The sequence below is a fragment of the Pristiophorus japonicus genome, chromosome 13 (genome assembly GCF_044704955.1).
Source record: "Pristiophorus japonicus isolate sPriJap1 chromosome 13, sPriJap1.hap1, whole genome shotgun sequence".
Classification (NCBI taxonomy): domain Eukaryota; kingdom Metazoa; phylum Chordata; class Chondrichthyes; family Pristiophoridae; genus Pristiophorus; species Pristiophorus japonicus.
Genome location: NC_091989.1, coordinates 53808759 through 53836615, shown reverse-complemented (window position 1 = coordinate 53836615; position 27857 = coordinate 53808759). Strand labels below are relative to the sequence as shown.

At 44.9% G+C, this 27857-nt stretch overlaps 1 protein-coding gene across 1 annotated transcript in view; it reads left to right on the top strand.

Moving 5' to 3' along the window:
• Positions 1 to 27857, top strand: part of LOC139278099 (mucin-2-like) — a 169522-nt gene that overhangs the window by 101552 nt on the left and 40113 nt on the right. Inside the window, exons 33-41 of the mRNA XM_070896758.1 lie at positions 3196 to 3630; positions 7268 to 7702; positions 11366 to 11800; positions 15467 to 15901; positions 20112 to 20890; positions 24886 to 25042; positions 25161 to 25393; positions 26028 to 26214; positions 26340 to 26553. Coding sequence (XP_070752859.1) covers positions 3196 to 3630; positions 7268 to 7702; positions 11366 to 11800; positions 15467 to 15901; positions 20112 to 20890; positions 24886 to 25042; positions 25161 to 25393; positions 26028 to 26214; positions 26340 to 26553 — 3310 coding nt within the window. The remainder of the gene's footprint in view (positions 1 to 3195; positions 3631 to 7267; positions 7703 to 11365; positions 11801 to 15466; positions 15902 to 20111; positions 20891 to 24885; positions 25043 to 25160; positions 25394 to 26027; positions 26215 to 26339; positions 26554 to 27857) is intronic.

Here is a 27857-nt window from a genome sequence, read left to right as displayed (position 1 = left end):
AGATTTATTTAGTTTTGGTTTTTTTTCAAAAGGGAGTGTTACCAGCCACCAATGTCCGTTTTGGCTATTTAAGCCTGTTTGGACAGCTAAAACTTGCTGCAAACTAACTTAGGCCAGCGTATGTGGCGACTTGTCGCCGCACAGAAAACCCTTGCGGAGAGTTAAGAATTAAGCGCAGGTAGCCAGAGATGTGAGGGGCGAAGGGAAGCGGAGAGGACCTAGCAAAGCACTAAACACCTTTACGACAACATTCAAGAAGCATAAAAACCATCAATAATAAATAAAAAATAAAACTTAAGTCCTACCTTCCTAACTCGGCCCGGGAAGTCAGTGAGCTGACTCCGACTCCTCTCCAACTCCGACTCTCTCGAGGACTCTCCGAGGATTTCTCTCTGACGATTTCCAGGACTTCTCTCCGGCGACTTCCAGGATTTCTCTCTGACGACTTCTCTCTGACGACTTCCAGGAATTCTCTCTGACGACTTCTATCCGACAACTTCCAGTACTTCTCTCCGACAACATCCAGGAGTTCTCTCCGACTACTTCTCTCCAACGACTTCCAGGACTTCTCTCCAAGGACTTCTCTCCAACTAATTCCAGGACTTCTCTCCAAGGACTTCTCTCTGACGACTTCCAGGAATTCTCTCTGACGACTTCCATGACATCTTTCCGACGACTTCCAGGAGATATCTCCCAGGATTTCTCTCCGGCGACTTCCAGAACATCTCTCCAAGTACATGGCTCCGCCGACTTCCAGGACTTCTCTCCGACGACTTCCAGGACTTCTCTCCGGCAACTTCCAGGACTTCTCTCTATGACTTCTCTCCGATGACCTCCAAGACTTCTCTCCGACAACTTCTCTCTGACGACTTCCAGGACTTCTCGACGACTTCCAGGACTTCTCTCCGACGAGGACTTTTCTGTCCGATGAGGACTTCTCACCGAGTACTCTCCGGCTGGGGGCAGGAGCTACTGCGCATGCGCAAAACTTCCAGTGCGCATGCGTTGAGCTGCCGGCACTGTTTTTCGCTCAGGGCCCTAGCTCCGCTCCCTAATAAGAACATAAGAACATAAGAATTAGGAACAGGAGTAGGCCATCTAGCCCCTCGAGCCTGCTCCGCCATTCAATAAGATCATGGCTGATCTGGCCGTGGACTCAGTTCCACTTACCCGCCCTCTCCCCGTAACCCTTAATTCCCTTATTGGTTAAAAATCTATCTATCTGTGACTTGAATACATTCAATGAGCTAGCCTCAACTGCTTCCTTGGGCAGAGAATTCCACAGATTCACAACCCTATGGGAGAAGAAATTCCTTCTCAACTCGGTTTTAAATTGGCTCCTCCGTATTTTGAGGCTGTGCCCCCTAGTTTTAGTCTCCCCTACCAGTGGAAACAACCTCTCTGCCTCTATCTTGTCTCTCCCTTTCATGATTAATTTAAATGTTTCTATAAAATCACCACTCATCCTGCTGAACTCCAACGAGTAAAGACCCAGTCTCCTCAATCTATCATCATAAGGTAACCCCCTCATTTCCGGAATCAGGCTAGTGAATCGTCTCTGTACCCCTTCCAAAGCCAGTATATCCTTAAGTAAGGTGACCAAAACTGCACGCAGTACTCCAGGTGCGGCCTTACCAATACCCTATACAGTTGCAGCAGGACCTCCATGCTTTTGTACTCCATCCCTCTCGCAATGAAGGCCAACACTCCATTCGCCTTCCTGATTACCAGCTGCACTTGCAAACTAACCTTTTGGGATTCAGCACAAGGACTCCCAGGTCCCTCTGCACCTCAGCATGATGTAATTTCTCCCCATTCAAATAATATTCCCTTTTACTGTTTTTTTCCCCAAGGTGGATGACCTCACACTTTCCGACATTGTATTCCATCTGTCAAACCTTAGCCCATTCGCTTAACCTATCCAAATCTCGTGGCAGCCTCTCTGAGTCCTCTACACAACCCGCTTTCCCACTAATCTTAGTGTCATCTGCAAATTTTGTTGCATTACACTCTGTCCCCTCTTCCAGGTCATCTATGTATATTGTAAACAGTTGTGGTCCCAGCACCGATCCCTGTGGCACACCACTAACCACCGATTTCCAACCCGAAAAGGACCCATTTATCCCGACTCTCTGCTTTCTGTTCGCCAGACCACGTCGCACCAAGCCATGGGAGAGGCCACAGAGCTGTCAGAATCGGGGGAGATCTTTTTGGCGCCGTTTTCACCCTAGGAAGTCGGCGATTTCCGACGAGTGCGCTGAAAAAACGGGTGGGCCAAATTTGGGCCCCCTGTCCTTCGCACAAAATACCAGTGCTGTAATAAGTTCAAATATTTACCTTGATGTTGAAACAATAGTGACAGCAACTGATGAGGCCAAATGATTAACCTCGGTAATTGGCATTAAAAGGTAATAGCCATTCTTATTTTTGGAATCATGTTGTTAAATATGACACGCAAATTCACAAAGATTGGCGATGTAATGATCAGACTAACTAGTTTGTTTTTCAAAAGTACTACAATCCACCAGTTTCTGTACACGTGAATTATTTTGAGCAAAATGTTGCTGGATCAGAACAAGTGAAGATGTTAATTTTCACAATTTGTACCACCACTAATAAAAAAACTATTTGAGCATTCTGTGCATTAGCGTAGAAATGTTTTTAGTACTTTACTGATCAGTTAATATACAAGTGTCTGCAAAAGCAAAATACAGCGGATGCTGGAATCTGGAATAAAAACAGAAAATGCTGGAAATCTCAGCAGGTCAGGCAGCATCTGTGGAGAGGAAGCAGAGTTAAACAGTCTACATTTTATACCTGAGACATGAAGTTACTATTACCTCAGAAATCCAGTCAATTTTAGTAATATCTTCATAACACCATCTCTCAACCTTTGCTCAGTGGTCGCACTCTTGCCTCTGAATCAGAAAGCTGTGGGTTCAGGCCTCACTCCTGGGACTTGAGCACATAATCTAGGCTGGCGCTTCTGTGCAATACTGAGGGAGTGCTGGCGGAGGTCCCATCTTTCGGATGTGATGTTAAATCGAGGCCCAGTGTGGCTTCCCAGGTGGACTTCATTGGTTGTAAAGTGCTTTGGGGCACCGTGAGGACATGAAAGGCACTATATCAATGCACTTCAGTCTTTTTTTATTAAGCATTTGCATAAGTTGATCAGTTTTTCTCTTTATTTTACAGTGGAGCCTTGTCATGGTTATTGGTCAAGCTGGAGCAATACATTTACACCAAATATGACAAACAGAGGAGATCAAGAGTCGCCGGAGAATCTATGTGGTCCCGATAATTCATTTAATAGCATTCAGTGTGAAGCCCTTAACTACCCCAATCAGCCAATCTCAGTAACACCTGACTCTGTGACATGTGATTTACAAAATGGACTCAAATGCACCCCATCATCTTCTAATACTGCCCTCGTGTGTCTTGACTACAGAATTAGAGTATGTTGTGCAATAATCAGCACAACCGCCTCTACAACTACCAGCACAAGCACTACTGTCTCCACAACCAGCCCCACAACCACCACGACATCTATAACCACGACACCTACAATCACAACAACTCCAACCACGACAACTCCAACCACGTCATCTACAACCACCATAACCACGACATGTAAGTGCGGGGCAAGGGGGGTGGATGGGAGGGAAGTTTGAGGAGGGCGGAGGTCATGGGGTAACAGCGGCACAGATTAATTTTTGTGGCGCCCGGAACAGCAATCCCGCTCCTACTGCCCTGCACAAATTATGCAAGACTTACCTTGACTGGGTTTCTTCTGCTTTATCGCCCATGGAAATGATCGGAGCGTGACTGGCAATTCACTCCAACCATTTACAACCTAGCTTGGCAATCGGTGTCATATTTGTATATTGAAATGGGCCGACTTAGCTAAAACAGGTAAGCTCTTTGTGCACTCAGTGGTAGGCTCCTTTCAAAATGGCACCAGCTGCTTGGATGGCCTTAACAGGGCAGTCAGGTTACCAGCCAAGTTTTGGGGTTATGATCACTCCATTAAGGCCAGACGATACAATCTTAAAAATCCTCATCTGCACATATAATTTGTGTCAGTGTAAGTGAGTTTGTTAAGATTTATTTAGTTTTGGTTTTTTTTCAAAAGGGAGTGTTACCAGCCACCAATGTCCGTTTTGGCTATTTAAGCCTGTTTGGACAGCTAAAACTTGCTGCAAACTAACTTAGGCCAGCGTATGTGGCGACTTGTCGCCGCACAGAAAACCCTTGCGGAGAGTTAAGAATTAAGCGCAGGTAGCCAGAGATGTGAGGGGCGAAGGGAAGCGGAGAGGACCTAGCAAAGCACTAAACACCTTTACGACAACATTCAAGAAGCATAAAAACCATCAATAATAAATAAAAAATAAAACTTAAGTCCTACCTTCCTAACTCGGCCCGGGAAGTCAGTGAGCTGACTCCGACTCCTCTCCAACTCCGACTCTCTCGAGGACTCTCCGAGGATTTCTCTCTGACGATTTCCAGGACTTCTCTCCGGCGACTTCCAGGATTTCTCTCTGACGACTTCTCTCTGACGACTTCCAGGAATTCTCTCTGACGACTTCTATCCGACAACTTCCAGTACTTCTCTCCGACAACATCCAGGACTTCTCTCCAAGGACTTCTCTCCAACTAATTCCAGGACTTCTCTCCAAGGACTTCTCTCTGACGACTTCCAGGAATTCTCTCTGACGACTTCCATGACATCTTTCCGACGACTTCCAGGAGATATCTCCCAGGATTTCTCTCCGGCGACTTCCAGAACATCTCTCCAAGTACATGGCTCCGCCGACTTCCAGGACTTCTCTCCGACGACTTCCAGGACTTCTCTCCGGCAACTTCCAGGACTTCTCTCTATGACTTCTCTCCGATGACCTCCAAGACTTCTCTCCGACAACTTCTCTCTGACGACTTCCAGGACTTCTCGACGACTTCCAGGACTTCTCTCCGACGAGGACTTTTCTGTCCGATGAGGACTTCTCACCGAGTACTCTCCGGCTGGGGGCAGGAGCTACTGCGCATGCGCAAAACTTCCAGTGCGCATGCGTTGAGCTGCCGGCACTGTTTTTCGCTCAGGGCCCTAGCTCCGCTCCCTAATAAGAACATAAGAACATAAGAATTAGGAACAGGAGTAGGCCATCTAGCCCCTCGAGCCTGCTCCGCCATTCAATAAGATCATGGCTGATCTGGCCGTGGACTCAGTTCCACTTACCCGTCCTCTCCCCGTAACCCTTAATTCCCTTATTGGTTAAAAATCTATCTATCTGTGACTTGAATACATTCAATGAGCTAGCCTCAACTGCTTCCTTGGGCAGAGAATTCCACAGATTCACAACCCTATGGGAGAAGAAATTCCTTCTCAACTCGGTTTTAAATTGGCTCCTCCGTATTTTGAGGCTGTGCCCCCTAGTTTTAGTCTCCCCTACCAGTGGAAACAACCTCTCTGCCTCTATCTTGTCTCTCCCTTTCATGATTAATTTAAATGTTTCTATAAAATCACCACTCATCCTGCTGAACTCCAACGAGTAAAGACCCAGTCTCCTCAATCTATCATCATAAGGTAACCCCCTCATTTCCGGAATCAGGCTAGTGAATCGTCTCTGTACCCCTTCCAAAGCCAGTATATCCTTCCTTAAGTAAGGTGACCAAAACTGCACGCAGTACTCCAGGTGCGGCCTTACCAATACCCTATACAGTTGCAGCAGGACCTCCATGCTTTTGTACTCCATCCCTCTCGCAATGAAGGCCAACACTCCATTCGCCTTCCTGATTACCAGCTGCACTTGCAAACTAACCTTTTGGGATTCAGCACAAGGACTCCCAGGTCCCTCTGCACCTCAGCATGATGTAATTTCTCCCCATTCAAATAATATTCCCTTTTACTGTTTTTTTCCCCAAGGTGGATGACCTCACACTTTCCGACATTGTATTCCATCTGTCAAACCTTAGCCCATTCGCTTAACCTATCCAAATCTCGTGGCAGCCTCTCTGAGTCCTCTACACAACCCGCTTTCCCACTAATCTTAGTGTCATCTGCAAATTTTGTTGCATTACACTCTGTCCCCTCTTCCAGGTCATCTATGTATATTGTAAACAGTTGTGGTCCCAGCACCGATCCCTGTGGCACACCACTAACCACCGATTTCCAACCCGAAAAGGACCCATTTATCCCGACTCTCTGCTTTCTGTTCGCCAGACCACGTCGCACCAAGCCATGGGAGAGGCCACAGAGCTGCCAGAATCGGGGGAGATCTTTTTGGCGCCGTTTTCACCCTCGGAAGTCGGCGATTTCCGACGAGTGCGCTGAAAAAACGGGTGGGCCAAATTTGGGCCCCCTGTCCTTCGCACAAAATACCAGTGCTGTAATAAGTTCAAATATTTACCTTGATGTTGAAACAATAGTGACAGCAACTGATGAGGCCAAATGATTAACCTCGGTAATTGGCATTAAAAGGTAATAGCCATTCTTATTTTTGGAATCATGTTGTTAAATATGACACGCAAATTCACAAAGATTGGCGATGTAATGATCAGACTAACTAGTTTGTTTTTCAAAAGTACTACAATCCACTAGTTTCTGTACACGTGAATTATTTTGAGCAAAATGTTGCTGGATCAGAACAAGTGAAGATGTTAATTTTCACAATTTGTACCACCACTAATAAAAAAACAATTTGAGCATTCTGTGCATTAGCGTAGAAATGTTTTTAGTACTTTACGGATCAGTTAATATACAAGTGTCTGCAAAAGCAAAATACAGCGGATGCTGGAATCTGGAATAAAAACAGAAAATGCTGGAAATCTCAGCAGGTCAGGCAGCATCTGTGGAGAGGAAGCAGAGTTAAACAGTCTACATTTTATACCTGAGACATGAAGTTACTATTACCTCAGAAATCCAGTCAATTTTAGTAATATCTTCATAACACCATCTCTCAACCTTTGCTCAGTGGTCGCACTCTTGCCTCTGAATCAGAAAGCTGTGGGTTCAGGCCTCACTCCTGGGACTTGAGCACGTAATCTAGGCTGGCGCTTCTGTGCAATACTGAGGGAGTGCTTCACTGGCGAAGGTCCCATCTTTCGGATGTGATGTTAAATCGAGGCCCAGTGTGGCTTCCCAGGTGGACTTCATTGGTTGTAAAGTGCTTTGGGGCACCGTGAGGACATGAAAGGCAGTATATGAATGCACTTCAGTCTTTTTTTATTAAGCATTTGCATAAGTTGATCAGTTTTTCTCTTTATTTTACAGTGGAGCCTTGTCATGGTTATTGGTCAAGCTGGAGCAATACATTTACACCAAATATGACAAACAGAGGAGATCAAGAGTCGCCGGAGAATCTATGTGGTCCCGATAATTCATTTAATAGCATTCAGTGTGAAGCCCTTAAATACCCCAATCAGCCAATCTCAGTAACACCTGACTCTGTGACATGTGATTTACAAAATGGACTCAAATGCACCCCATCATCTTCTAATACTGCCCTCGTGTGTCTTGACTACAGAATTAGAGTATGTTGTGCAATAATCAGCACAACCGCCTCTACAACTACCAGCACAAGCACTACTGTCTCCACCACCAGCCCCACAACCACCACGACATCTATAACCACGACACCTACAATCACAACAACTCCAACCACGACAACTCCAACCACGTCATCTACAACCACCATAACCACGACATGTAAGTGCGGGGCAAGGGGGGTGGATGGGAGGGAAGTTTGAGGAGGGCGGAGGTCATGGGGTAACAGCGGCACAGATTAATTTTTGTGGCGCCCGGAACAGCAATCCCGCTCCTACTGCCCTGCACAAATTATGCAAGACTTACCTTGACTGGGTTTCTTCTGCTTTATCGCCCATGGAAATGATCGGAGCGTGACTGGCGATTCACTCCAACCATTTACAACCTAGCTTGGCAATCGGTGTCATAATTTGTATATTGAAATGGGCCGACTTAGCTAAAACAGGTAAGCTCTTTGTGCACTCAGTGGTAAGCTCCTTTCAAAATGGCACCAGCTGCTTGGATGGCCTTAACAGGGCAGTCAGGTTACCAGCCAAGTTTTGGGGTTATGATCACTCCATTAAGGCCAGACGATACAATCTTAAAAATCCTCATCTGCACATATAATTTGTGTCAGTGTAAGTGAGTTTGTTAAGATTTATTTAGTTTTGGTTTTTTTTCAAAAGGGAGTGTTACCAGCCACCAATGTCCGTTTTGGCTATTTAAGCCTGTTTGGACAGCTAAAACTTGCTCCAAACTAACTTAGGCCAGCGTATGTGGCGACTTGTCGCCGCACAGAAAACCCTTGCGGAGAGTTAAGCGCAGGTAGCCAGAGATGTGAGGGGCGAAGGGAAGCGGAGAGGACCTAGCAAAGCACTAAACACCTTTACAACAACATTCAAGAAGCATAAAAACCATCAATAATAAATAAAAAATAAAACTTAAGTCCTACCTTCCTAACTCGGCCCGGGAAGTCAGTGAGCTGACTCCGACTCCTCTCCAACTCCGACTCTCTCGAGGACTCTCCGAGGATTTCTCTCTGACGATTTCCAGGACTTCTCTCCGGCGACTTCCAGGACTTCTCTCTGACGACTTCTCTCTGACGACTTCCAGGAATTCTCTCTGACGACTTCTATCCGACAACTTCCAGTACTTCTCTCCGACAACATCCAGGAGTTCTCTCCGACTACTTCTCTCCAACGACTTCCAGGACTTCTCTCCAAGGACTTCTCTCCGACTAATTCCAGGACTTCTCTCCAAGGACTTCTCTCTGACGACTTCCAGGAATTCTCTCTGACGACTTCCATGACATCTTTCCGACGACTTCCAGGAGATATCTCCCAGGATTTCTCTCCGGCGACTTCCAGAACATCTCTCCAAGTACATGGCTCCACCGACTTCCAGGACTTCTCTCCGACGACTTCCAGGACTTCTCTCCGGCAACTTCCAGGACTTCTCTCTATGACTTCTCTCCGATGACCTCCAAGACTTCTCTCCGACAACTTCTCTCTGACGACTTCCAGGACTTCTCGACGACTTCCAGGACTTCTCTCCGACGAGGACTTTTCTGTCCGATGAGGACTTCTCACCGAGTACTCTCCGGCTGGGGGCAGGAGCTACTGCGCATGCGCAAAACTTCCAGTGCGCATGCGTTGAGCTGCCGGCACTGTTTTTCGCTCAGGGCCCTAGCTCCGCTCCCTAATAAGAACATAAGAACATAAGAATTAGGAACAGGAGTAGGCCATCTAGCCCCTCGAGCCTGCTCCGCCATTCAATAAGATCATGGCTGATCTGGCCGTGGACTCAGTTCCACTTACCCGTCCTCTCCCCGTAACCCTTAATTCCCTTATTGGTTAAAAATCTATCTATCTGTGACTTGAATACATTCAATGAGCTAGCCTCAACTGCTTCCTTGGGCAGAGAATTCCACAGATTCACAACCCTATGGGAGAAGAAATTCCTTCTCAACTCGGTTTTAAATTGGCTCCTCCGTATTTTGAGGCTGTGCCCCCTAGTTTTAGTCTCCCCTACCAGTGGAAACAACCTCTCTGCCTCTATCTTGTCTCTCCCTTTCATGATTAATTTAAATGTTTCTATAAAATCACCACTCATCCTGCTGAACTCCAACGAGTAAAGACCCAGTCTCCTCAATCTATCATCATAAGGTAACCCCCTCATTTCCGGAATCAGGCTAGTGAATCGTCTCTGTACCCCTTCCAAAGCCAGTATATCCTTCCTTAAGTAAGGTGACCAAAACTGCACGCAGTACTCCAGGTGCGGCCTTACCAATACCCTATACAGTTGCAGCAGGACCTCCATGCTTTTGTACTCCATCCCTCTCGCAATGAAGGCCAACACTCCATTCGCCTTCCTGATTACCAGCTGCACTTGCAAACTAACCTTTTGGGATTCAGCACAAGGACTCCCAGGTCCCTCTGCACCTCAGCATGATGTAATTTCTCCCCATTCAAATAATATTCCCTTTTACTGTTTTTTTCCCCAAGGTGGATGACCTCACACTTTCCGACATTGTATTCCATCTGTCAAACCTTAGCCCATTCGCTTAACCTATCCAAATCTCGTGGCAGCCTCTCTGAGTCCTCTACACAACCCGCTTTCCCACTAATCTTAGTGTCATCTGCAAATTTTGTTGCATTACACTCTGTCCCCTCTTCCAGGTCATCTATGTATATTGTAAACAGTTGTGGTCCCAGCACCGATCCCTGTGGCACACCACTAACCACCGATTTCCAACCCGAAAAGGACCCATTTATCCCGACTCTCTGCTTTCTGTTCGCCAGACCACGTCGCACCAAGCCATGGGAGAGGCCACAGAGCTGCCAGAATCGGGGGAGATCTTTTTGGCGCCGTTTTCACCCTCGGAAGTCGGCGATTTCCGACGAGTGCGCTGAAAAAACGGGTGGGCCAAATTTGGGCCCCCTGTCCTTCGCACAAAATACCAGTGCTGTAATAAGTTCAAATATTTACCTTGATGTTGAAACAATAGTGACAGCAACTGATGAGGCCAAATGATTAACCTCGGTAATTGGCATTAAAAGGTAATAGCCATTCTTATTTTTGGAATCATGTTGTTAAATATGACACGCAAATTCACAAAGATTGGCGATGTAATGATCAGACTAACTAGTTTGTTTTTCAAAAGTACTACAATCCACTAGTTTCTGTACACGTGAATTATTTTGAGCAAAATGTTGCTGGATCAGAACAAGTGAAGATGTTAATTTTCACAATTTGTACCACCACTAATAAAAAAACAATTTGAGCATTCTGTGCATTAGCGTAGAAATGTTTTTAGTACTTTACGGATCAGTTAATATACAAGTGTCTGCAAAAGCAAAATACAGCGGATGCTGGAATCTGGAATAAAAACAGAAAATGCTGGAAATCTCAGCAGGTCAGGCAGCATCTGTGGAGAGGAAGCAGAGTTAAACAGTCTACATTTTATACCTGAGACATGAAGTTACTATTACCTCAGAAATCCAGTCAATTTTAGTAATATCTTCATAACACCATCTCTCAACCTTTGCTCAGTGGTCGCACTCTTGCCTCTGAATCAGAAAGCTGTGGGTTCAGGCCTCACTCCTGGGACTTGAGCACATAATCTAGGCTGGCGCTTCTGTGCAATACTGAGGGAGTGCTGGCGGAGGTCCCATCTTTCGGATGTGATGTTAAATCGAGGCCCAGTGTGGCTTCCCAGGTGGACTTCATTGGTTGTAAAGTGCTTTGGGGCACCGTGAGGACATGAAAGGCACTATATCAATGCACTTCAGTCTTTTTTTATTAAGCATTTGCATAAGTTGATCAGTTTTTCTCTTTATTTTACAGTGGAGCCTTGTCATGGTTATTGGTCAAGCTGGAGCAATACATTTACACCAAATATGACAAACAGAGGAGATCAAGAGTCGCCGGAGAATCTATGTGGTCCCGATAATTCATTTAATAGCATTCAGTGTGAAGCCCTTAACTACCCCAATCAGCCAATCTCAGTAACACCTGACTCTGTGACATGTGATTTACAAAATGGACTCAAATGCACCCCATCATCTTCTAATACTGCCCTCGTGTGTCTTGACTACAGAATTAGAGTATGTTGTGCAATAATCAGCACAACCGCCTCTACAACTACCAGCACAAGCACTACTGTCTCCACAACCAGCCCCACAACCACCACGACATCTATAACCACGACACCTACAATCACAACAACTCCAACCACGACAACTCCAACCACGTCATCTACAACCACCATAACCACGACATGTAAGTGCGGGGCAAGGGGGGGTGGATGGGAGGGAAGTTTGAAGAGGGCGGAGGTCATGGGGTAACAGCGGCACAGATTAATTTTTGTGGCGCCCGGAACAGCAATCCCGCTCCTACTGCCCTGCACAAATTATGCAAGACTTACCTTGACTGGGTTTCTTCTGCTTTATCGCCCATGGAAATGATCGGAGCGTGACTGGCGATTCACTCCAACCATTTACAACCTAGCTTGGCAATCGGTGTCATATTTGTATATTGAAATGGGCCGACTTAGCTAAAACAGGTAAGCTCTTTGTGCACTCAGTGGTAGGCTCCTTTCAAAATGGCACCAGCTGCTTGGATGGCCTTAACAGGGCAGTCAGGTTACCAGCCAAGTTTTGGGGTTATGATCACTCCATTAAGGCCAGACGATACAATCTTAAAAATCCTCATCTACACATATAATTTGTGTCAGTGTAAGTGAGTTTGTTAAGATTTATTTAGTTTTGGTTTTTTTTCAAAAGGGAGTGTTACCAGCCACCAATGTCCGTTTTGGCTATTTAAGCCTGTTTGGACAGCTAAAACTTGCTGCAAACTAACTTAGGCCAGCGTATGTGGCGACTTGTCGCCGCACAGAAAACCCTTGCGGAGAGTTAAGAATTAAGCGCAGGTAGCCAGAGATGTGAGGGGCGAAGGGAAGCGGAGAGGACCTAGCAAAGCACTAAACACCTTTACGACAACATTCAAGAAGCATAAAAACCATCAATAATAAATAAAAAATAAAACTTAAGTCCTACCTTCCTAACTCGGCCCGGGAAGTCAGTGAGCTGACTCCGACTCCTCTCCAACTCCGACTCTCTCGAGGACTCTCCGAGGATTTCTCTCTGACGATTTCCAGGACTTCTCTCCGGCGACTTCCAGGATTTCTCTCTGACGACTTCTCTCTGACGACTTCCAGGAATTCTCTCTGACGACTTCTATCCGACAACTTCCAGTACTTCTCTCCGACAACATCCAGGAGTTCTCTCCGACTACTTCTCTCCAACGACTTCCAGGACTTCTCTCCAAGGACTTCTCTCCAACTAATTCCAGGACTTCTCTCCAAGGACTTCTCTCTGACGACTTCCAGGAATTCTCTCTGACGACTTCCATGACATCTTTCCGACGACTTCCAGGAGATATCTCCCAGGATTTCTCTCCGGCGACTTCCAGAACATCTCTCCAAGTACATGGCTCCGCCGACTTCCAGGACTTCTCTCCGACGACTTCCAGGACTTCTCTCCGGCAACTTCCAGGACTTCTCTCTATGACTTCTCTCCGATGACCTCCAAGACTTCTCTCCGACAACTTCTCTCTGACGACTTCCAGGACTTCTCGACGACTTCCAGGACTTCTCTCCGACGAGGACTTTTCTGTCCGATGAGGACTTCTCACCGAGTACTCTCCGGCTGGGGGCAGGAGCTACTGCGCATGCGCAAAACTTCCAGTGCGCATGCGTTGAGCTGCCGGCACTGTTTTTCGCTCAGGGCCCTAGCTCCGCTCCCTAATAAGAACATAAGAACATAAGAATTAGGAACAGGAGTAGGCCATCTAGCCCCTCGAGCCTGCTCCGCCATTCAATAAGATCATGGCTGATCTGGCCGTGGACTCAGTTCCACTTACCCGCCCTCTCCCCGTAACCCTTAATTCCCTTATTGGTTAAAAATCTATCTATCTGTGACTTGAATACATTCAATGAGCTAGCCTCAACTGCTTCCTTGGGCAGAGAATTCCACAGATTCACAACCCTATGGGAGAAGAAATTCCTTCTCAACTCGGTTTTAAATTGGCTCCTCCGTATTTTGAGGCTGTGCCCCCTAGTTTTAGTCTCCCCTACCAGTGGAAACAACCTCTCTGCCTCTATCTTGTCTCTCCCTTTCATGATTAATTTAAATGTTTCTATAAAATCACCACTCATCCTGCTGAACTCCAACGAGTAAAGACCCAGTCTCCTCAATCTATCATCATAAGGTAACCCCCTCATTTCCGGAATCAGGCTAGTGAATCGTCTCTGTACCCCTTCCAAAGCCAGTATATCCTTAAGTAAGGTGACCAAAACTGCACGCAGTACTCCAGGTGCGGCCTTACCAATACCCTATACAGTTGCAGCAGGACCTCCATGCTTTTGTACTCCATCCCTCTCGCAATGAAGGCCAACACTCCATTCGCCTTCCTGATTACCAGCTGCACTTGCAAACTAACCTTTTGGGATTCAGCACAAGGACTCCCAGGTCCCTCTGCACCTCAGCATGATGTAATTTCTCCCCATTCAAATAATATTCCCTTTTACTGTTTTTTTCCCCAAGGTGGATGACCTCACACTTTCCGACATTGTATTCCATCTGTCAAACCTTAGCCCATTCGCTTAACCTATCCAAATCTCATGGCAGCCTCTCTGAGTCCTCTACACAACCCGCTTTCCCACTAATCTTAGTGTCATCTGCAAATTTTGTTGCATTACACTCTGTCCCCTCTTCCAGGTCATCTATGTATATTGTAAACAGTTGTGGTCCCAGCACCGATCCCTGTGGCACACCACTAACCACCGATTTCCAACCCGAAAAGGACCCATTTATCCCGACTCTCTGCTTTCTGTTCGCCAGACCACGTCGCACCAAGCCATGGGAGAGGCCACAGAGCTGTCAGAATCGGGGGAGATCTTTTTGGCGCCGTTTTCACCCTAGGAAGTCGGCGATTTCCGACGAGTGCGCTGAAAAAACGGGTGGGCCAAATTTGGGCCCCCTGTCCTTCGCACAAAATACCAGTGCTGTAATAAGTTCAAATATTTACCTTGATGTTGAAACAATAGTGACAGCAACTGATGAGGCCAAATGATTAACCTCGGTAATTGGCATTAAAAGGTAATAGCCATTCTTATTTTTGGAATCATGTTGTTAAATATGACACGCAAATTCACAAAGATTGGCGATGTAATGATCAGACTAACTAGTTTGTTTTTCAAAAGTACTACAATCCACCAGTTTCTGTACACGTGAATTATTTTGAGCAAAATGTTGCTGGATCAGAACAAGTGAAGATGTTAATTTTCACAATTTGTACCACCACTAATAAAAAAACTATTTGAGCATTCTGTGCATTAGCGTAGAAATGTTTTTAGTACTTTACTGATCAGTTAATATACAAGTGTCTGCAAAAGCAAAATACAGCGGATGCTGGAATCTGGAATAAAAACAGAAAATGCTGGAAATCTCAGCAGGTCAGGCAGCATCTGTGGAGAGGAAGCAGAGTTAAACAGTCTACATTTTATACCTGAGACATGAAGTTACTATTACCTCAGAAATCCAGTCAATTTTAGTAATATCTTCATAACACCATCTCTCAACCTTTGCTCAGTGGTCGCACTCTTGCCTCTGAATCAGAAAGCTGTGGGTTCAGGCCTCACTCCTGGGACTTGAGCACATAATCTAGGCTGGCGCTTCTGTGCAATACTGAGGGAGTGCTGGCGGAGGTCCCATCTTTCGGATGTGATGTTAAATCGAGGCCCAGTGTGGCTTCCCAGGTGGACTTCATTGGTTGTAAAGTGCTTTGGGGCACCGTGAGGACATGAAAGGCACTATATCAATGCACTTCAGTCTTTTTTTATTAAGCATTTGCATAAGTTGATCAGTTTTTCTCTTTATTTTACAGTGGAGCCTTGTCATGGTTATTGGTCAAGCTGGAGCAATACATTTACACCAAATATGACAAACAGAGGAGATCAAGAGTCGCCGGAGAATCTATGTGGTCCCGATAATTCATTTAATAGCATTCAGTGTGAAGCCCTTAACTACCCCAATCAGCCAATCTCAGTAACACCTGACTCTGTGACATGTGATTTACAAAATGGACTCAAATGCACCCCATCATCTTCTAATACTGCCCTCGTGTGTCTTGACTACAGAATTAGAGTATGTTGTGCAATAATCAGCACAACCGCCTCTACAACTACCAGCACAAGCACTACTGTCTCCACAACCAGCCCCACAACCACCACGACATCTATAACCACGACACCTACAATCACAACAACTCCAACCACGACAACTCCAACCACGTCATCTACAACCACCATAACCACGACATGTAAGTGCGGGGCAAGGGGGGTGGATGGGAGGGAAGTTTGAGGAGGGCGGAGGTCATGGGGTAACAGCGGCACAGATTAATTTTTGTGGCGCCCGGAACAGCAATCCCGCTCCTACTGCCCTGCACAAATTATGCAAGACTTACCTTGACTGGGTTTCTTCTGCTTTATCGCCCATGGAAATGATCGGAGCGTGACTGGCAATTCACTCCAACCATTTACAACCTAGCTTGGCAATCGGTGTCATATTTGTATATTGAAATGGGCCGACTTAGCTAAAACAGGTAAGCTCTTTGTGCACTCAGTGGTAGGCTCCTTTCAAAATGGCACCAGCTGCTTGGATGGCCTTAACAGGGCAGTCAGGTTACCAGCCAAGTTTTGGGGTTATGATCACTCCATTAAGGCCAGACGATACAATCTTAAAAATCCTCATCTGCACATATAATTTGTGTCAGTGTAAGTGAGTTTGTTAAGATTTATTTAGTTTTGGTTTTTTTTCAAAAGGGAGTGTTACCAGCCACCAATGTCCGTTTTGGCTATTTAAGCCTGTTTGGACAGCTAAAACTTGCTGCAAACTAACTTAGGCCAGCGTATGTGGCGACTTGTCGCCGCACAGAAAACCCTTGCGGAGAGTTAAGAATTAAGCGCAGGTAGCCAGAGATGTGAGGGGCGAAGGGAAGCGGAGAGGACCTAGCAAAGCACTAAACACCTTTACGACAACATTCAAGAAGCATAAAAACCATCAATAATAAATAAAAAATAAAACTTAAGTCCTACCTTCCTAACTCGGCCCGGGAAGTCAGTGAGCTGACTCCGACTCCTCTCCAACTCCGACTCTCTCGAGGACTCTCCGAGGATTTCTCTCTGACGATTTCCAGGACTTCTCTCCGGCGACTTCCAGGATTTCTCTCTGACGACTTCTCTCTGACGACTTCCAGGAATTCTCTCTGACGACTTCTATCCGACAACTTCCAGTACTTCTCTCCGACAACATCCAGGAGTTCTCTCCGACTACTTCTCTCCAACGACTTCCAGGACTTCTCTCCAAGGACTTCTCTCCAACTAATTCCAGGACTTCTCTCCAAGGACTTCTCTCTGACGACTTCCAGGAATTCTCTCTGACGACTTCCATGACATCTTTCCGACGACTTCCAGGAGATATCTCCCAGGATTTCTCTCCGGCGACTTCCAGAACATCTCTCCAAGTACATGGCTCCGCCGACTTCCAGGACTTCTCTCCGACGACTTCCAGGACTTCTCTCCGGCAACTTCCAGGACTTCTCTCTATGACTTCTCTCCGATGACCTCCAAGACTTCTCTCCGACAACTTCTCTCTGACGACTTCCAGGACTTCTCGACGACTTCCAGGACTTCTCTCCGACAACATCCAGGAGTTCTCTCCGACTACTTCTCTCCAACGACTTCCAGGAATTCTCTCCGAGGACGTCTCTCCGGCAACTTCCAGGACTTCCCTCGATGACTTTTCTCCGGCGACTTCCAGGACTTCTCTCCAAGGACTTCTCTCCGGCGACTTCCAGGACTTCTCTCCAAGGACTTCTCTCCGGCGACTTCCAGGACTTCTCTCCAAGGACTTCTCTCTGACGACTTCCAGGAATTCTCTCTGACGACTTCCATGACATCTTTCCGACGACTTCCAGGAGATATCTCCCAGGATTTCGCCCCGGCGACTTCCAGAACATCTCTCCGAGGACTTCTCTCCGGCGACTTCCAGGACTTCTCTCTATGACTTCTCTCCGATGACCTCCAAGACTTCTCTCCGACAACTTCTCTCTGACGACTTCCAGGACTTCTCGACGACTTCCAGGACTACTCGATGATTTCCAGGACTTCTCGACGACTTCCAGGACTACTCGATGATTTCCAGGACTTCTCGACGACTTCCAGGACTTCTCTCCGACGAGGACTTTTCTGTCCGATGAGGACTTCTCACCGAGTACTCTCCGGCTGGGGGCAGGAGCTACTGCGCATGCGCAAAACTTCCAGTGCGCATGCGTTGAGCTGCCGGCACTGTTTTTCGCTCAGGGCCCTAGCTCCGCTCCCTAATAAGAACATAAGAACATAAGAATTAGGAACAGGAGTAGGCCATCTAGCCCCTCGAGCCTGCTCCGCCATTCAATAAGATCATGGCTGATCTGGCCGTGGACTCAGTTCCACTTACCCGCCCTCTCCCCGTAACCCTTAATTCCCTTATTGGTTAAAAATCTATCTATCTGTGACTTGAATACATTCAATGAGCTAGCCTCAACTGCTTCCTTGGGCAGAGAATTCCACAGATTCACAACCCTATGGGAGAAGAAATTCCTTCTCAACTCGGTTTTAAATTGGCTCCTCCGTATTTTGAGGCTGTGCCCCCTAGTTTTAGTCTCCCCTACCAGTGGAAACAACCTCTCTGCCTCTATCTTGTCTCTCCCTTTCATGATTAATTTAAATGTTTCTATAAAATCACCACTCATCCTGCTGAACTCCAACGAGTAAAGACCCAGTCTCCTCAATCTATCATCATAAGGTAACCCCCTCATTTCCGGAATCAGGCTAGTGAATCGTCTCTGTACCCCTTCCAAAGCCAGTATATCCTTCCTTAAGTAAGGTGACCAAAACTGCACGCAGTACTCCAGGTGCGGCCTTACCAATACCCTATACAGTTGCAGCAGGACCTCCCTGCTTTTGTACTCCATCCCTCTCGCAATGAAGGCTAACACTCCATTCGCCTTCCTGATTACCAGCTGCACTTGCAAACTAACCTTTTGGGATTCAGCACAAGGACTCCCAGGTCCCTCTGCACCTCAGCATGATGTAATTTCTCCCCATTCAAATAATATTCCCTTTTACTGTTTTTTTTCCCAAGGTGGATGACCTCACACTTTCCGACATTGTATTCCATCTGCCAAACCTTAGCCCATTCGCTTAACCTATCCAAATCTCGTGGCAGCCTCTCTGAGTCCTCTACACAACCCGCTTTCCCACTAATCTTAGTGTCATCTGCAAATTTTGTTGCATTACACTCTGTCCCCTCTTCCAGGTCATCTATGTATATTGTAAACAGTTGTGGTCCCAGCACCGATCCCTGTGGCACACCACTAACCACCGATTTCCAACCCGAAAAGGACCCATTTATCCCGACTCTCTGCTTTCTGTTCGCCAGACCACGTCGCACCAAGCCATGGGAGAGGCCACAGAGCTGCCAGAATCGGGGGAGATCTTTTTGGCGCCGTTTTCACCCTCGGAAGTCGGCGATTTCCGACGAGTGCGCTGAAAAAACGGGTGGGCCAAATTTGGGCCCCCTGTCCTTCGCACAAAATACCAGTGCTGTAATAAGTTCAAATATTTACCTTGATGTTGAAACAATAGTGACAGCAACTGATGAGGCCAAATGATTAACCTCGGTAATTGGCATTAAAAGGTAATAGCCATTCTTATTTTTGGAATCATGTTGTTAAATATGACACTCAAATTCACAAAGATTGGCGATGTAATGATCAGACTAACTAGTTTGTTTTCGAAAGTACTACAATCCACTAGTTTCTGTACACGTGAATTATTTTGAGCAAAATGTTGCTGGATCAGAACAAGTGAAGATGTTAATTTTCACAATTTGTACCACCACTAATAAAAAAACTATTTGAGCATTCTGTGCATTAGCGTAGAAATGTTTTTAGTACTTTACTGATCAGTTAATATACAAGTGTCTGCAAAAGCAAAATACAGCGGATGCTGGAATCTGGAATAAAAACAGAAAATGCTGGAAATCTCAGCAGGTCAGGCAGCATCTGTGGAGAGGAAGCAGAGTTAAACAGTCTACATTTTATACCTGAGACATGAAGTTACTATTACCTCAGAAATCCAGTCAATTTTAGTAATATCTTCATAACACCATCTCTCAACCTTTGCTCAGTGGTCGCACTCTTGCCTCTGAATCAGAAAGCTGTGGGTTCAGGCCTCACTCCTGAGACTTGAGCACGTAATCTAGGCTGGCGCTTCTGTGCAATACTGAGGGAGTGCTTCACTGGCGGAGGTGCCATCTTTCGGATGTGATGTTAAATCGAGGCCCAGTGTGGCCTCCCAGGTGGACTTCATTGGTTGTAAAGTGCTTTGGGGCACCTTGAGGACATGAAAGGCACTATATCAATGCACTTCAGTCTTTTTTTATTAAGCATTTGCATAAGTTGATCAGTTTTTCTCTTTACTTTATAGTGGAGCCTTGTCATGGTTATTGGTCAAGCTGGAGCAATACATTTACACCAAATATGACGAACAGAGGAGATCAAGAGTCGCCGGAGAATCTATGTGGTCCCGATAATTCATTTAATAGCATTCAGTGTGAAGCCCTTAAATACCCCAATCAGCCAATCTCAGTAACACCTGACTCTGTGACATGTGATTTACAAAATGGACTCAAATGCACCCCACCATCTTCTAATACTGCCCTCATGTGTCTTGACTACAGAATTAGAGTATGTTGTGCAATATTCAGCACAACCACCTCTGCAACTACCATCACAAGCACTACTGTCTCCACCACCAGCCCCACAACAACCAGCCCTTCAACCACCAGCCCCACAACAACCACCATCCCCACAACAACCCCCAGCCCCACAACAACCCCCACAACAACCACCACAACAACCACCACACCCACAACAACCCCCACAACAACCACCACACCCACAACAACCTCCACAACAACCACCACACCCACAACAACCCCCACAACAACCACCACACCTACAACAACCCCCACAACAACCACCACACCCACAACAACCCCCACAACAACCCCCACAACAACCACCACATCCACAACAACCCCCACAACAACCACCACATCCACAACAACCCCCACAACAACCACCACACCCACAACAACCCCCACAACAACCACCACCACAACTATCACAGTACCTACCACAACTATCACAATACCAACCACAACACCTACAACATGTCATTGCAACGTGAATGAATCTAAAGTGGTAAGTTTTTTAATAAAATTAATGTCATAATAGACCAGAATGCAAAGTGTTTTGCAAAAGTTGAGTTTACAGTTTTGATTCCTAGACTAGTTTTTGTACTTGAATATACTCCCGGAGGAAATAAATATTGCTCCTGCTCAGAAAAACGTTACTTCACTGTAATTTGTAGTTTTTTTTTTTTTCTTGGATTATTTTCCTCCACCTATCAACTAGGTCCAAAGTTCAACGTAGGGATGATCAAGCATTGCCTATCCACCCCTTTATGTAACCCATGGGAGACGGTGTTACCCATATTACCTTCAGTTCCCTTTCTGACCATGATTGATTCTGTTTAAAACGATAAAAGCTTACCGTGTAAGGAGACTATTCAGCTTACTATGTCTCTGCTGGCTCTCCCCTAGTCCTGTACCTTTCTCTGCTTTAAATCTTTATCTCTTCCTGTAGAAATATGTAATGGTCTCTACCTCAACTAAAAACTCTCTGCATAAAGACATTTTTCTTAACCATTTTCCTCACCCTTTTAGTAATAGCTCTGTTTAGTCAGAATAATTGCTCTCCTCTTACACTATTTAAAAGCTTCAGCACGTGATTGCTCATACATTGCTTTTATACTGCACTTTATGTTGTTCTGCTTTTGAAATAGTAACCATTGTGCTATATCGTCAATAAGCCTTCATCAGCTGTTGGTTTCCATTCAAAATACTTTCCTCAACATACAATTCCATTAAGTTTCTTGAGTAGGTTGTAATATTTTTGTTGGTTATTGTGTTTGGAGTGCTACCTACTGAGGGCTTTTAACTTACTGGTCCACCAAATGACAGTTCTGAGTGCTTCCAAAATCTGTACAGGAAATTTGGGACTTAGTTGACCAAGCATTGGTAGTGTCATTACCTGCTTATCTATTGTGATAACAAAAATGCTCTTGAATTGAATTTCAGGATGCATCTATGCTATGGCCCCAAAATTCCAATGGGGGCCATGAGCAGATCTTTGGCCCATCCACTCACCTTGCAACAAGGGAGTGTGTCACTGGGAGTTCCTGGAAATTTCACCAATTCTGCCCTTATTAGGCCTCACAGAAACTCACAGTATCTGAGATTTAGCATAAGTCCTGCTGAAAACCTTTAGAAGGCTTGAACCTTTGACAGGTCTGCTCATTCCATTGAGAGCAGTTATTCTGCTGGATCCTTGCTGGGCCTCCTGTTGTAGGAGTGGCATGGTTCTGCTCCAACATGCTGACTGGCACTTTGGGGTTGGCGTTTTTGCCGATGCAATGCGTTCACCCATACCATGTAAACGACCCTGGCAGTGCCATTTGGAACATCATCTGTATCTGGGGAATAGCAGGAAAGGAGTTTTGTTGTGCTGCACTTGCGGCAGTGGAGAGAGCCCTCGGGAATTTCAGGGCCTACAAGCTTGGCATTGATGCAAAGCAGTTAAGGCATTATACGGACTTCAAACGTGTATGGTATGAATCAGATGTTAATGTCCAAACTAGTCCTGGAGTGAGGTAGAATGAGATTCCTTATTATGGGTGTCTTGCTACAGTTTGGTCAGGTGTCAGGTAGGACCTTAACACTAGATTTAGTTGCCAATTAACTACCTTGGATATATGAATCTGGAAGGCTTTCATTCCATCAACATGTGGGCAGTGTCAAACCACAGAAACAGAATAATGCAGGAGAATGTGTGATATTGGTAGCAGTCACAATGCCTTCAACTGAACCAGTCCATTGTGCCAGCACTGTTTCAAGGAACAGTCAGACTGCACAGATGTTTCTAACTCTCCCTTCCTCTTGTTGATGCTCACTTGCTGCTTTTCTCCAGTGCTTCACCAGATGCTTGCTCCTGACTCTTTTCATATGATTTCCCCTGAAGTGCACATTTCTGTGCTGATGCCTGTGTGCTGAAGAGTACATCACGAGAATTTGTGATATGACTACCTTCTTGTTTTTCCTGGGGTCAGTTACACCATTTTTGGAGCTCCGTAGACCAAGAGAAAGGCAACATGTGCTAGCATGAACTGTGAGGTCAAAACTGTGCACACAGTAACAACATCAATGCAGAGAAAAAATCAAAGAGCAAGTTATTATTTAAATGGAGAAAGATTGCAAAGTGCCGCAGTACGGCGGGACCTGGGGGTACTTGTGCATGAAACACAAAGGATAGTATGCAGGTACAGCAAGTGATCAGGAAGGCCAATGGTATCTTGGCCTTTATTGCAAAGGGGATGGAGTATAAAAGCAACAAAGTCTTATTACAGTTGTACAGGGTATTGGTGAGGCCACACCTGGAATACTGCGTGCAGCTTTGGTTTCCATATTTACGAAAGAATGTATTTGCTTTAGAGGCAGTTCAGAGAAGGTTCACTAGGTTGTTTCCGGGGATGAGGGGGTTGACTTATGAGGAAAGGTTGAGTAGGTTGGGCCTCTACTCATTGGAATTCAGAAGAATGAGAGCTGATCTTATCGAAACGTATAAGATTATGAGGGGGCTTGACAAGGTGGATGCAGAGAGGATGTTTCCACTGATGGGGGAGACTAGAACTAGAGGCCATGATCTTAGAATAAGGGGCCGCCCATTTAAAACTGAGATGAGGAGAAATTTCTTCTCTCAGAGGGTTGTAAATCTGTGGAATTCGCTGCTTCAGAGAGCTGTGGAAGCTGGGACATTGAATAAATTTAAGTCAGAAATAGACAGTTTCTTAAATGATAAGGGGTTATTGGGAGTGGGCGGGGAAGTGGAGCTGAGTCCATGATCAGATCAGCCATGATCTTATCGAATGGTGGAGCAGGCTCGAGGGGCTGTATGGTCTACTAATGCTCCTATTTCTTATGTTCTTATAAAGTGCCACGCTACTGATAACCAGATATGTCTGCACATGACTCACTGTCTAGTAGGGCTACCATGAAGATACTACATTCTCCCACTTCCACATCCTCCATGGTCACCAACCCAATACTTTGGAGGTCCAACTCCTCATGCTGAGTGACGAGGCACAGATTGGCTGGTCCAGTGCAGATTCTCTCTCAGTAGTTGTGGGCTGCCTTCACCTTTCAAAAGAGACCAGACAGACACTTTCAGCAGTGGGATGTTCCATGAGGGGTACTGCAATGGTCAGCTTATATTCCACATGGAGCGAAAGCATGAGTACATTGCAAGCAAGTAGTTTGAGGTGCCTTATTAATTTGCTAACATAAAGTGGAGCTCTTCTGAGACAAAGGACGCCTGTCCCTTTAGCAGCCACTGAGTTGTAGCTGCAGTTTTACAGACACAGTAGTTCGGGGGTGGAAGATGCGAGGGTTGTCCAGTGATTTCCCGGCTGGACTGCTGATGGGCTCAGTGCTTCATGCAAGTGTAGTGCAGACTTTGTTTTGAGCAGGGCACCTTGGAAATAATCCTAGTTAGGTATTCTTCCTCAATCCAGGGAACCTCTTTCTCCACTTGCTCCCATGAGCTATGGATATGAAAGTCTGTGATTAGATGGCTGGCTACCTCCCTGCCATGTTTGCTGAACTTTGATTCGGTAAGAGGGTGCTCCTCAGCCCATAAAGTATCCAACTTTCTTGCTGCACCTGCTGCAGCAGCATGTCCAAGTATCCTTTCAGTGAAGAACGTGGCTCTCCCAGTTCTTGCAGACATCACCTTACTCACAATAGCCAGGTTCCATTACAAAGTAGCTATTGTAGTAGCAAATGCGCAGAGTGTATTGAGATTATGTAAATTAAGTGACCCTGTCACATCTGACTGAGTTGGAGTGCAAGGGAGTGCTACGATTACTGCCATTTTTTGTAACAACCAAGGAATTGGTCCTTGGATTCAGGTGCAGTGAGTGAAAATGGCAGATGCCAAAATCAATGTAAAAGGTGGTCGAATTATTTCATTCTTATCAGCTACGTTCTGAGACATTATTGTGTTAAATTGGCATGAGTTACATGAGTACTGTTAAAGCAATCCACATGGTTATTGATCTGATTAACTTTTCTTAACCCTAGTGCCCTGGAACACAGACAGAAGACTGTTCTATTAAAGAATGTGTGAATGGAATTGTTAAAGAAAAAACCTGCAATCAAGAAAAGCCTAAATGTCGTAATAATTTAAAGCCCATTGAAGTCATAAATGAATGTGGTTGCCAGTCTTGGGAATGTGGATGTTAGTATCTTTTGCTTGTTCTAATTACTATATAATTAGACATTATTAGTAACATTAACATTGTTTTGTTTCCCTCATCACAAAAAAACATGCAAACTGTGTTTTGCTTACTTTTTAGGTGAATGTAGCGTATATGGCGACCCACACTATATTACCTTCAATGGACTAGCGTATAATTTCTTCAAGAATTGCACGTACATTCTTGTGGAGGAACAAAATCCAAAATACAATTTCACAGTTCTATTAGATAATTACTTCTGCTTTCCTTCTGTACCCTATTCTTGTCCAAAAGGGTTAATTATTTTTTACAAAGGAGTTAAGATCACTATTTCAACTGACAATAACTATGTGGTAAGTATTCATCTCTATTTTGTATTACTGCCCAACATCTTGGCCAAATAATTAACTAGTACAATATATCAATAAAATATTTAAAGAGCAATAACTGATTGAATCCAAATGCATTGTGTGGTGTGATAATAAATTGCACAGGCTGGGCAGTTACTGGTCTGTGTTGAGCTAGCTAGAGCAATGGGGCCACAATTGGACCCCAGATCTCTGGGAAAGGGATGGGGAAAAATCAGCCAGATTTCCTGCTCAATGTGATCACCGTGGATAAAAGGATTAGGAGAAAAGTAAAATGCTCCCTCCCCTATAATGGCTCCCTCCCCCGTGATTGAATCATCTCCTGATAATAACACTGAGATTACACACAAAGATGGCTACTTTTATTAGAGGGCTACTGGCACCAATGGAATTGCATCTCAAAATGAGTCAGTGCCTTTGGAGTGGGTAGGGGAGGGAATAGAAATAATATATATATATATCCCATTAGGGGAATTTTACATCACTTTTATCTCAGTTCATTGAACAGAGATAAACATCTCATAGTTAACAATGTCCACGATAATCTCCAAAACTTATTAAGCTATTGCTGGTTTGTGGCATTGATGATTTAAATAAAATTGTATTTTCAATCTTACAGTTAACAGTTAATGGAAATCAAGAAACTGTTCCCTACAACACAGATGAAATAAGCATTACTGAATTGAACTCCAGGAGTGTGCGTATTTATTTTACTGACATTAAAACAACAATCACTGCTGCTCTAAACAGTTTTAAAATCAGAGTGGCAGAACGATTTTTCTTCAATAATACCCAAGGACAGTGTGGTATGTGGTTTCACGTTTTCATATTATGTTGCGGCCACTTTTATATTTCATTGCAGAGGCAAAGATGCTGCTGATTTGATGTTTGTCGTGCAATTAGGACAAAGATTGTTCTTTTTTTCTCTTAGGCTCTTGCACAGATGTTCCTGATGATGATTGCATGAGATCAAATGGGATAATAGAGCCTTCGAATTGCTGCCACCAAACTGCATTTGATTGGAAGGTTGATGTCCCCAATAAGCCGTATTGTAAATCAGCACCTCAAAATCTGCCTTGTACTGTTGAACCAACTCCCACACCCTGCTCTCCCATTGCATCTGTATGTGACATAATTTCACAAAAGTATGTAAAGCTTCAAATTGTAATTTAATTTATTTCAAAATCAGTTTCAAAAATATTGTGTATATATGTGTGTGTATATATTTTTGTGTATATATATACACACATATGGGTGTGTGTATATTATATATATGTGCACGTGTGTGTCTGTGTATATATACAAAAGGCTAAATACTGCAGAATCTCTAGAGAAGTATAGAAAGTCCAGGGGTGAAATTAAAAAGGATATTTAGGAAAGCAAAGAGCATGAAAATGCCATGAACATTTCTTGGCAAGTAAAATCAAAGAAAACCCAAAGATGTTTTATAAATATATTAAGAGCAAGAGGATAACTAAAGAAAGGGTAGGGCCTATCAGAGACCATGAAGGTAATCTGTGTGTGGAGGTGGAAAATGTGGGTATGGTTCTTCATGAATACTTTGCGTCTGTTTTCAAAAAAGAGAGGGGTGATGCAGACACTGCTATCGAGGAGGAGGAGTGTGAAATGTTAGATGAAATAAACATAGTGAGAGAGGAGGTATTAAGGGGTTTAGCAGCTTTGAAAGTGGATAAATCCCCAGGCCCGGATGAAATGTATCCCAGGCTATTAAGCGAAGCAAAAGAGGAAATAGCAGAGGCTTTGACCATCATTTTCCAATCCTCTCTGGCTTCAGGTGTGGTGCCAGAGTACTGGAGGACTGCTAATGTGGTACCTTTGTTAAAGAAAGGAGAAAGGGATAGACCGAATAATACAGGCCAGTCAGCCTAACCTCAGTAGTGGGAAAATTATTGGAAAAATTCCTGAAGGACAGGATAAATCTACATTTCGAAAGAAACGGATTAATCAGGGACAGTCAGTACCGCTTTGTTAAGGGAAGGCCGTGTCTGACTAACTTGATTGAATTTTTCAAGGAGGTAACCAGAAGGGTCAATGAGGGCACTACATATGATGTAGCACATATGGATTTTAGCAAAGCTTTTGATAAGGTCCCACATAGCAGACTGGTCACGAAATTCAAAGCCCATGGGATCCAGGGCAAAGTGCCAAGTTGGATTGAAAATTGGCTTAGAGGCAGGAAGCAAAGGGTAATGGTTGATGGGTGTTTTTGTGATTGAAAGGATGTTTCCAGTGGGGTCCCTGGCTTTTTGTGGTATACATCAATGATTTAGACTTGAATATAGGAGGTATGATTAAGAAGTTTACAGATGGTACAAAAATAGGCTGTGTGGTTGATAATGAAGAAGAAAGCTGCGGACTGCAGGAAGATATCAATCAACTGGTCAGCTGGGCAAAACAGTGGCAAATGGAATTTAATCTGGAGAAGTGT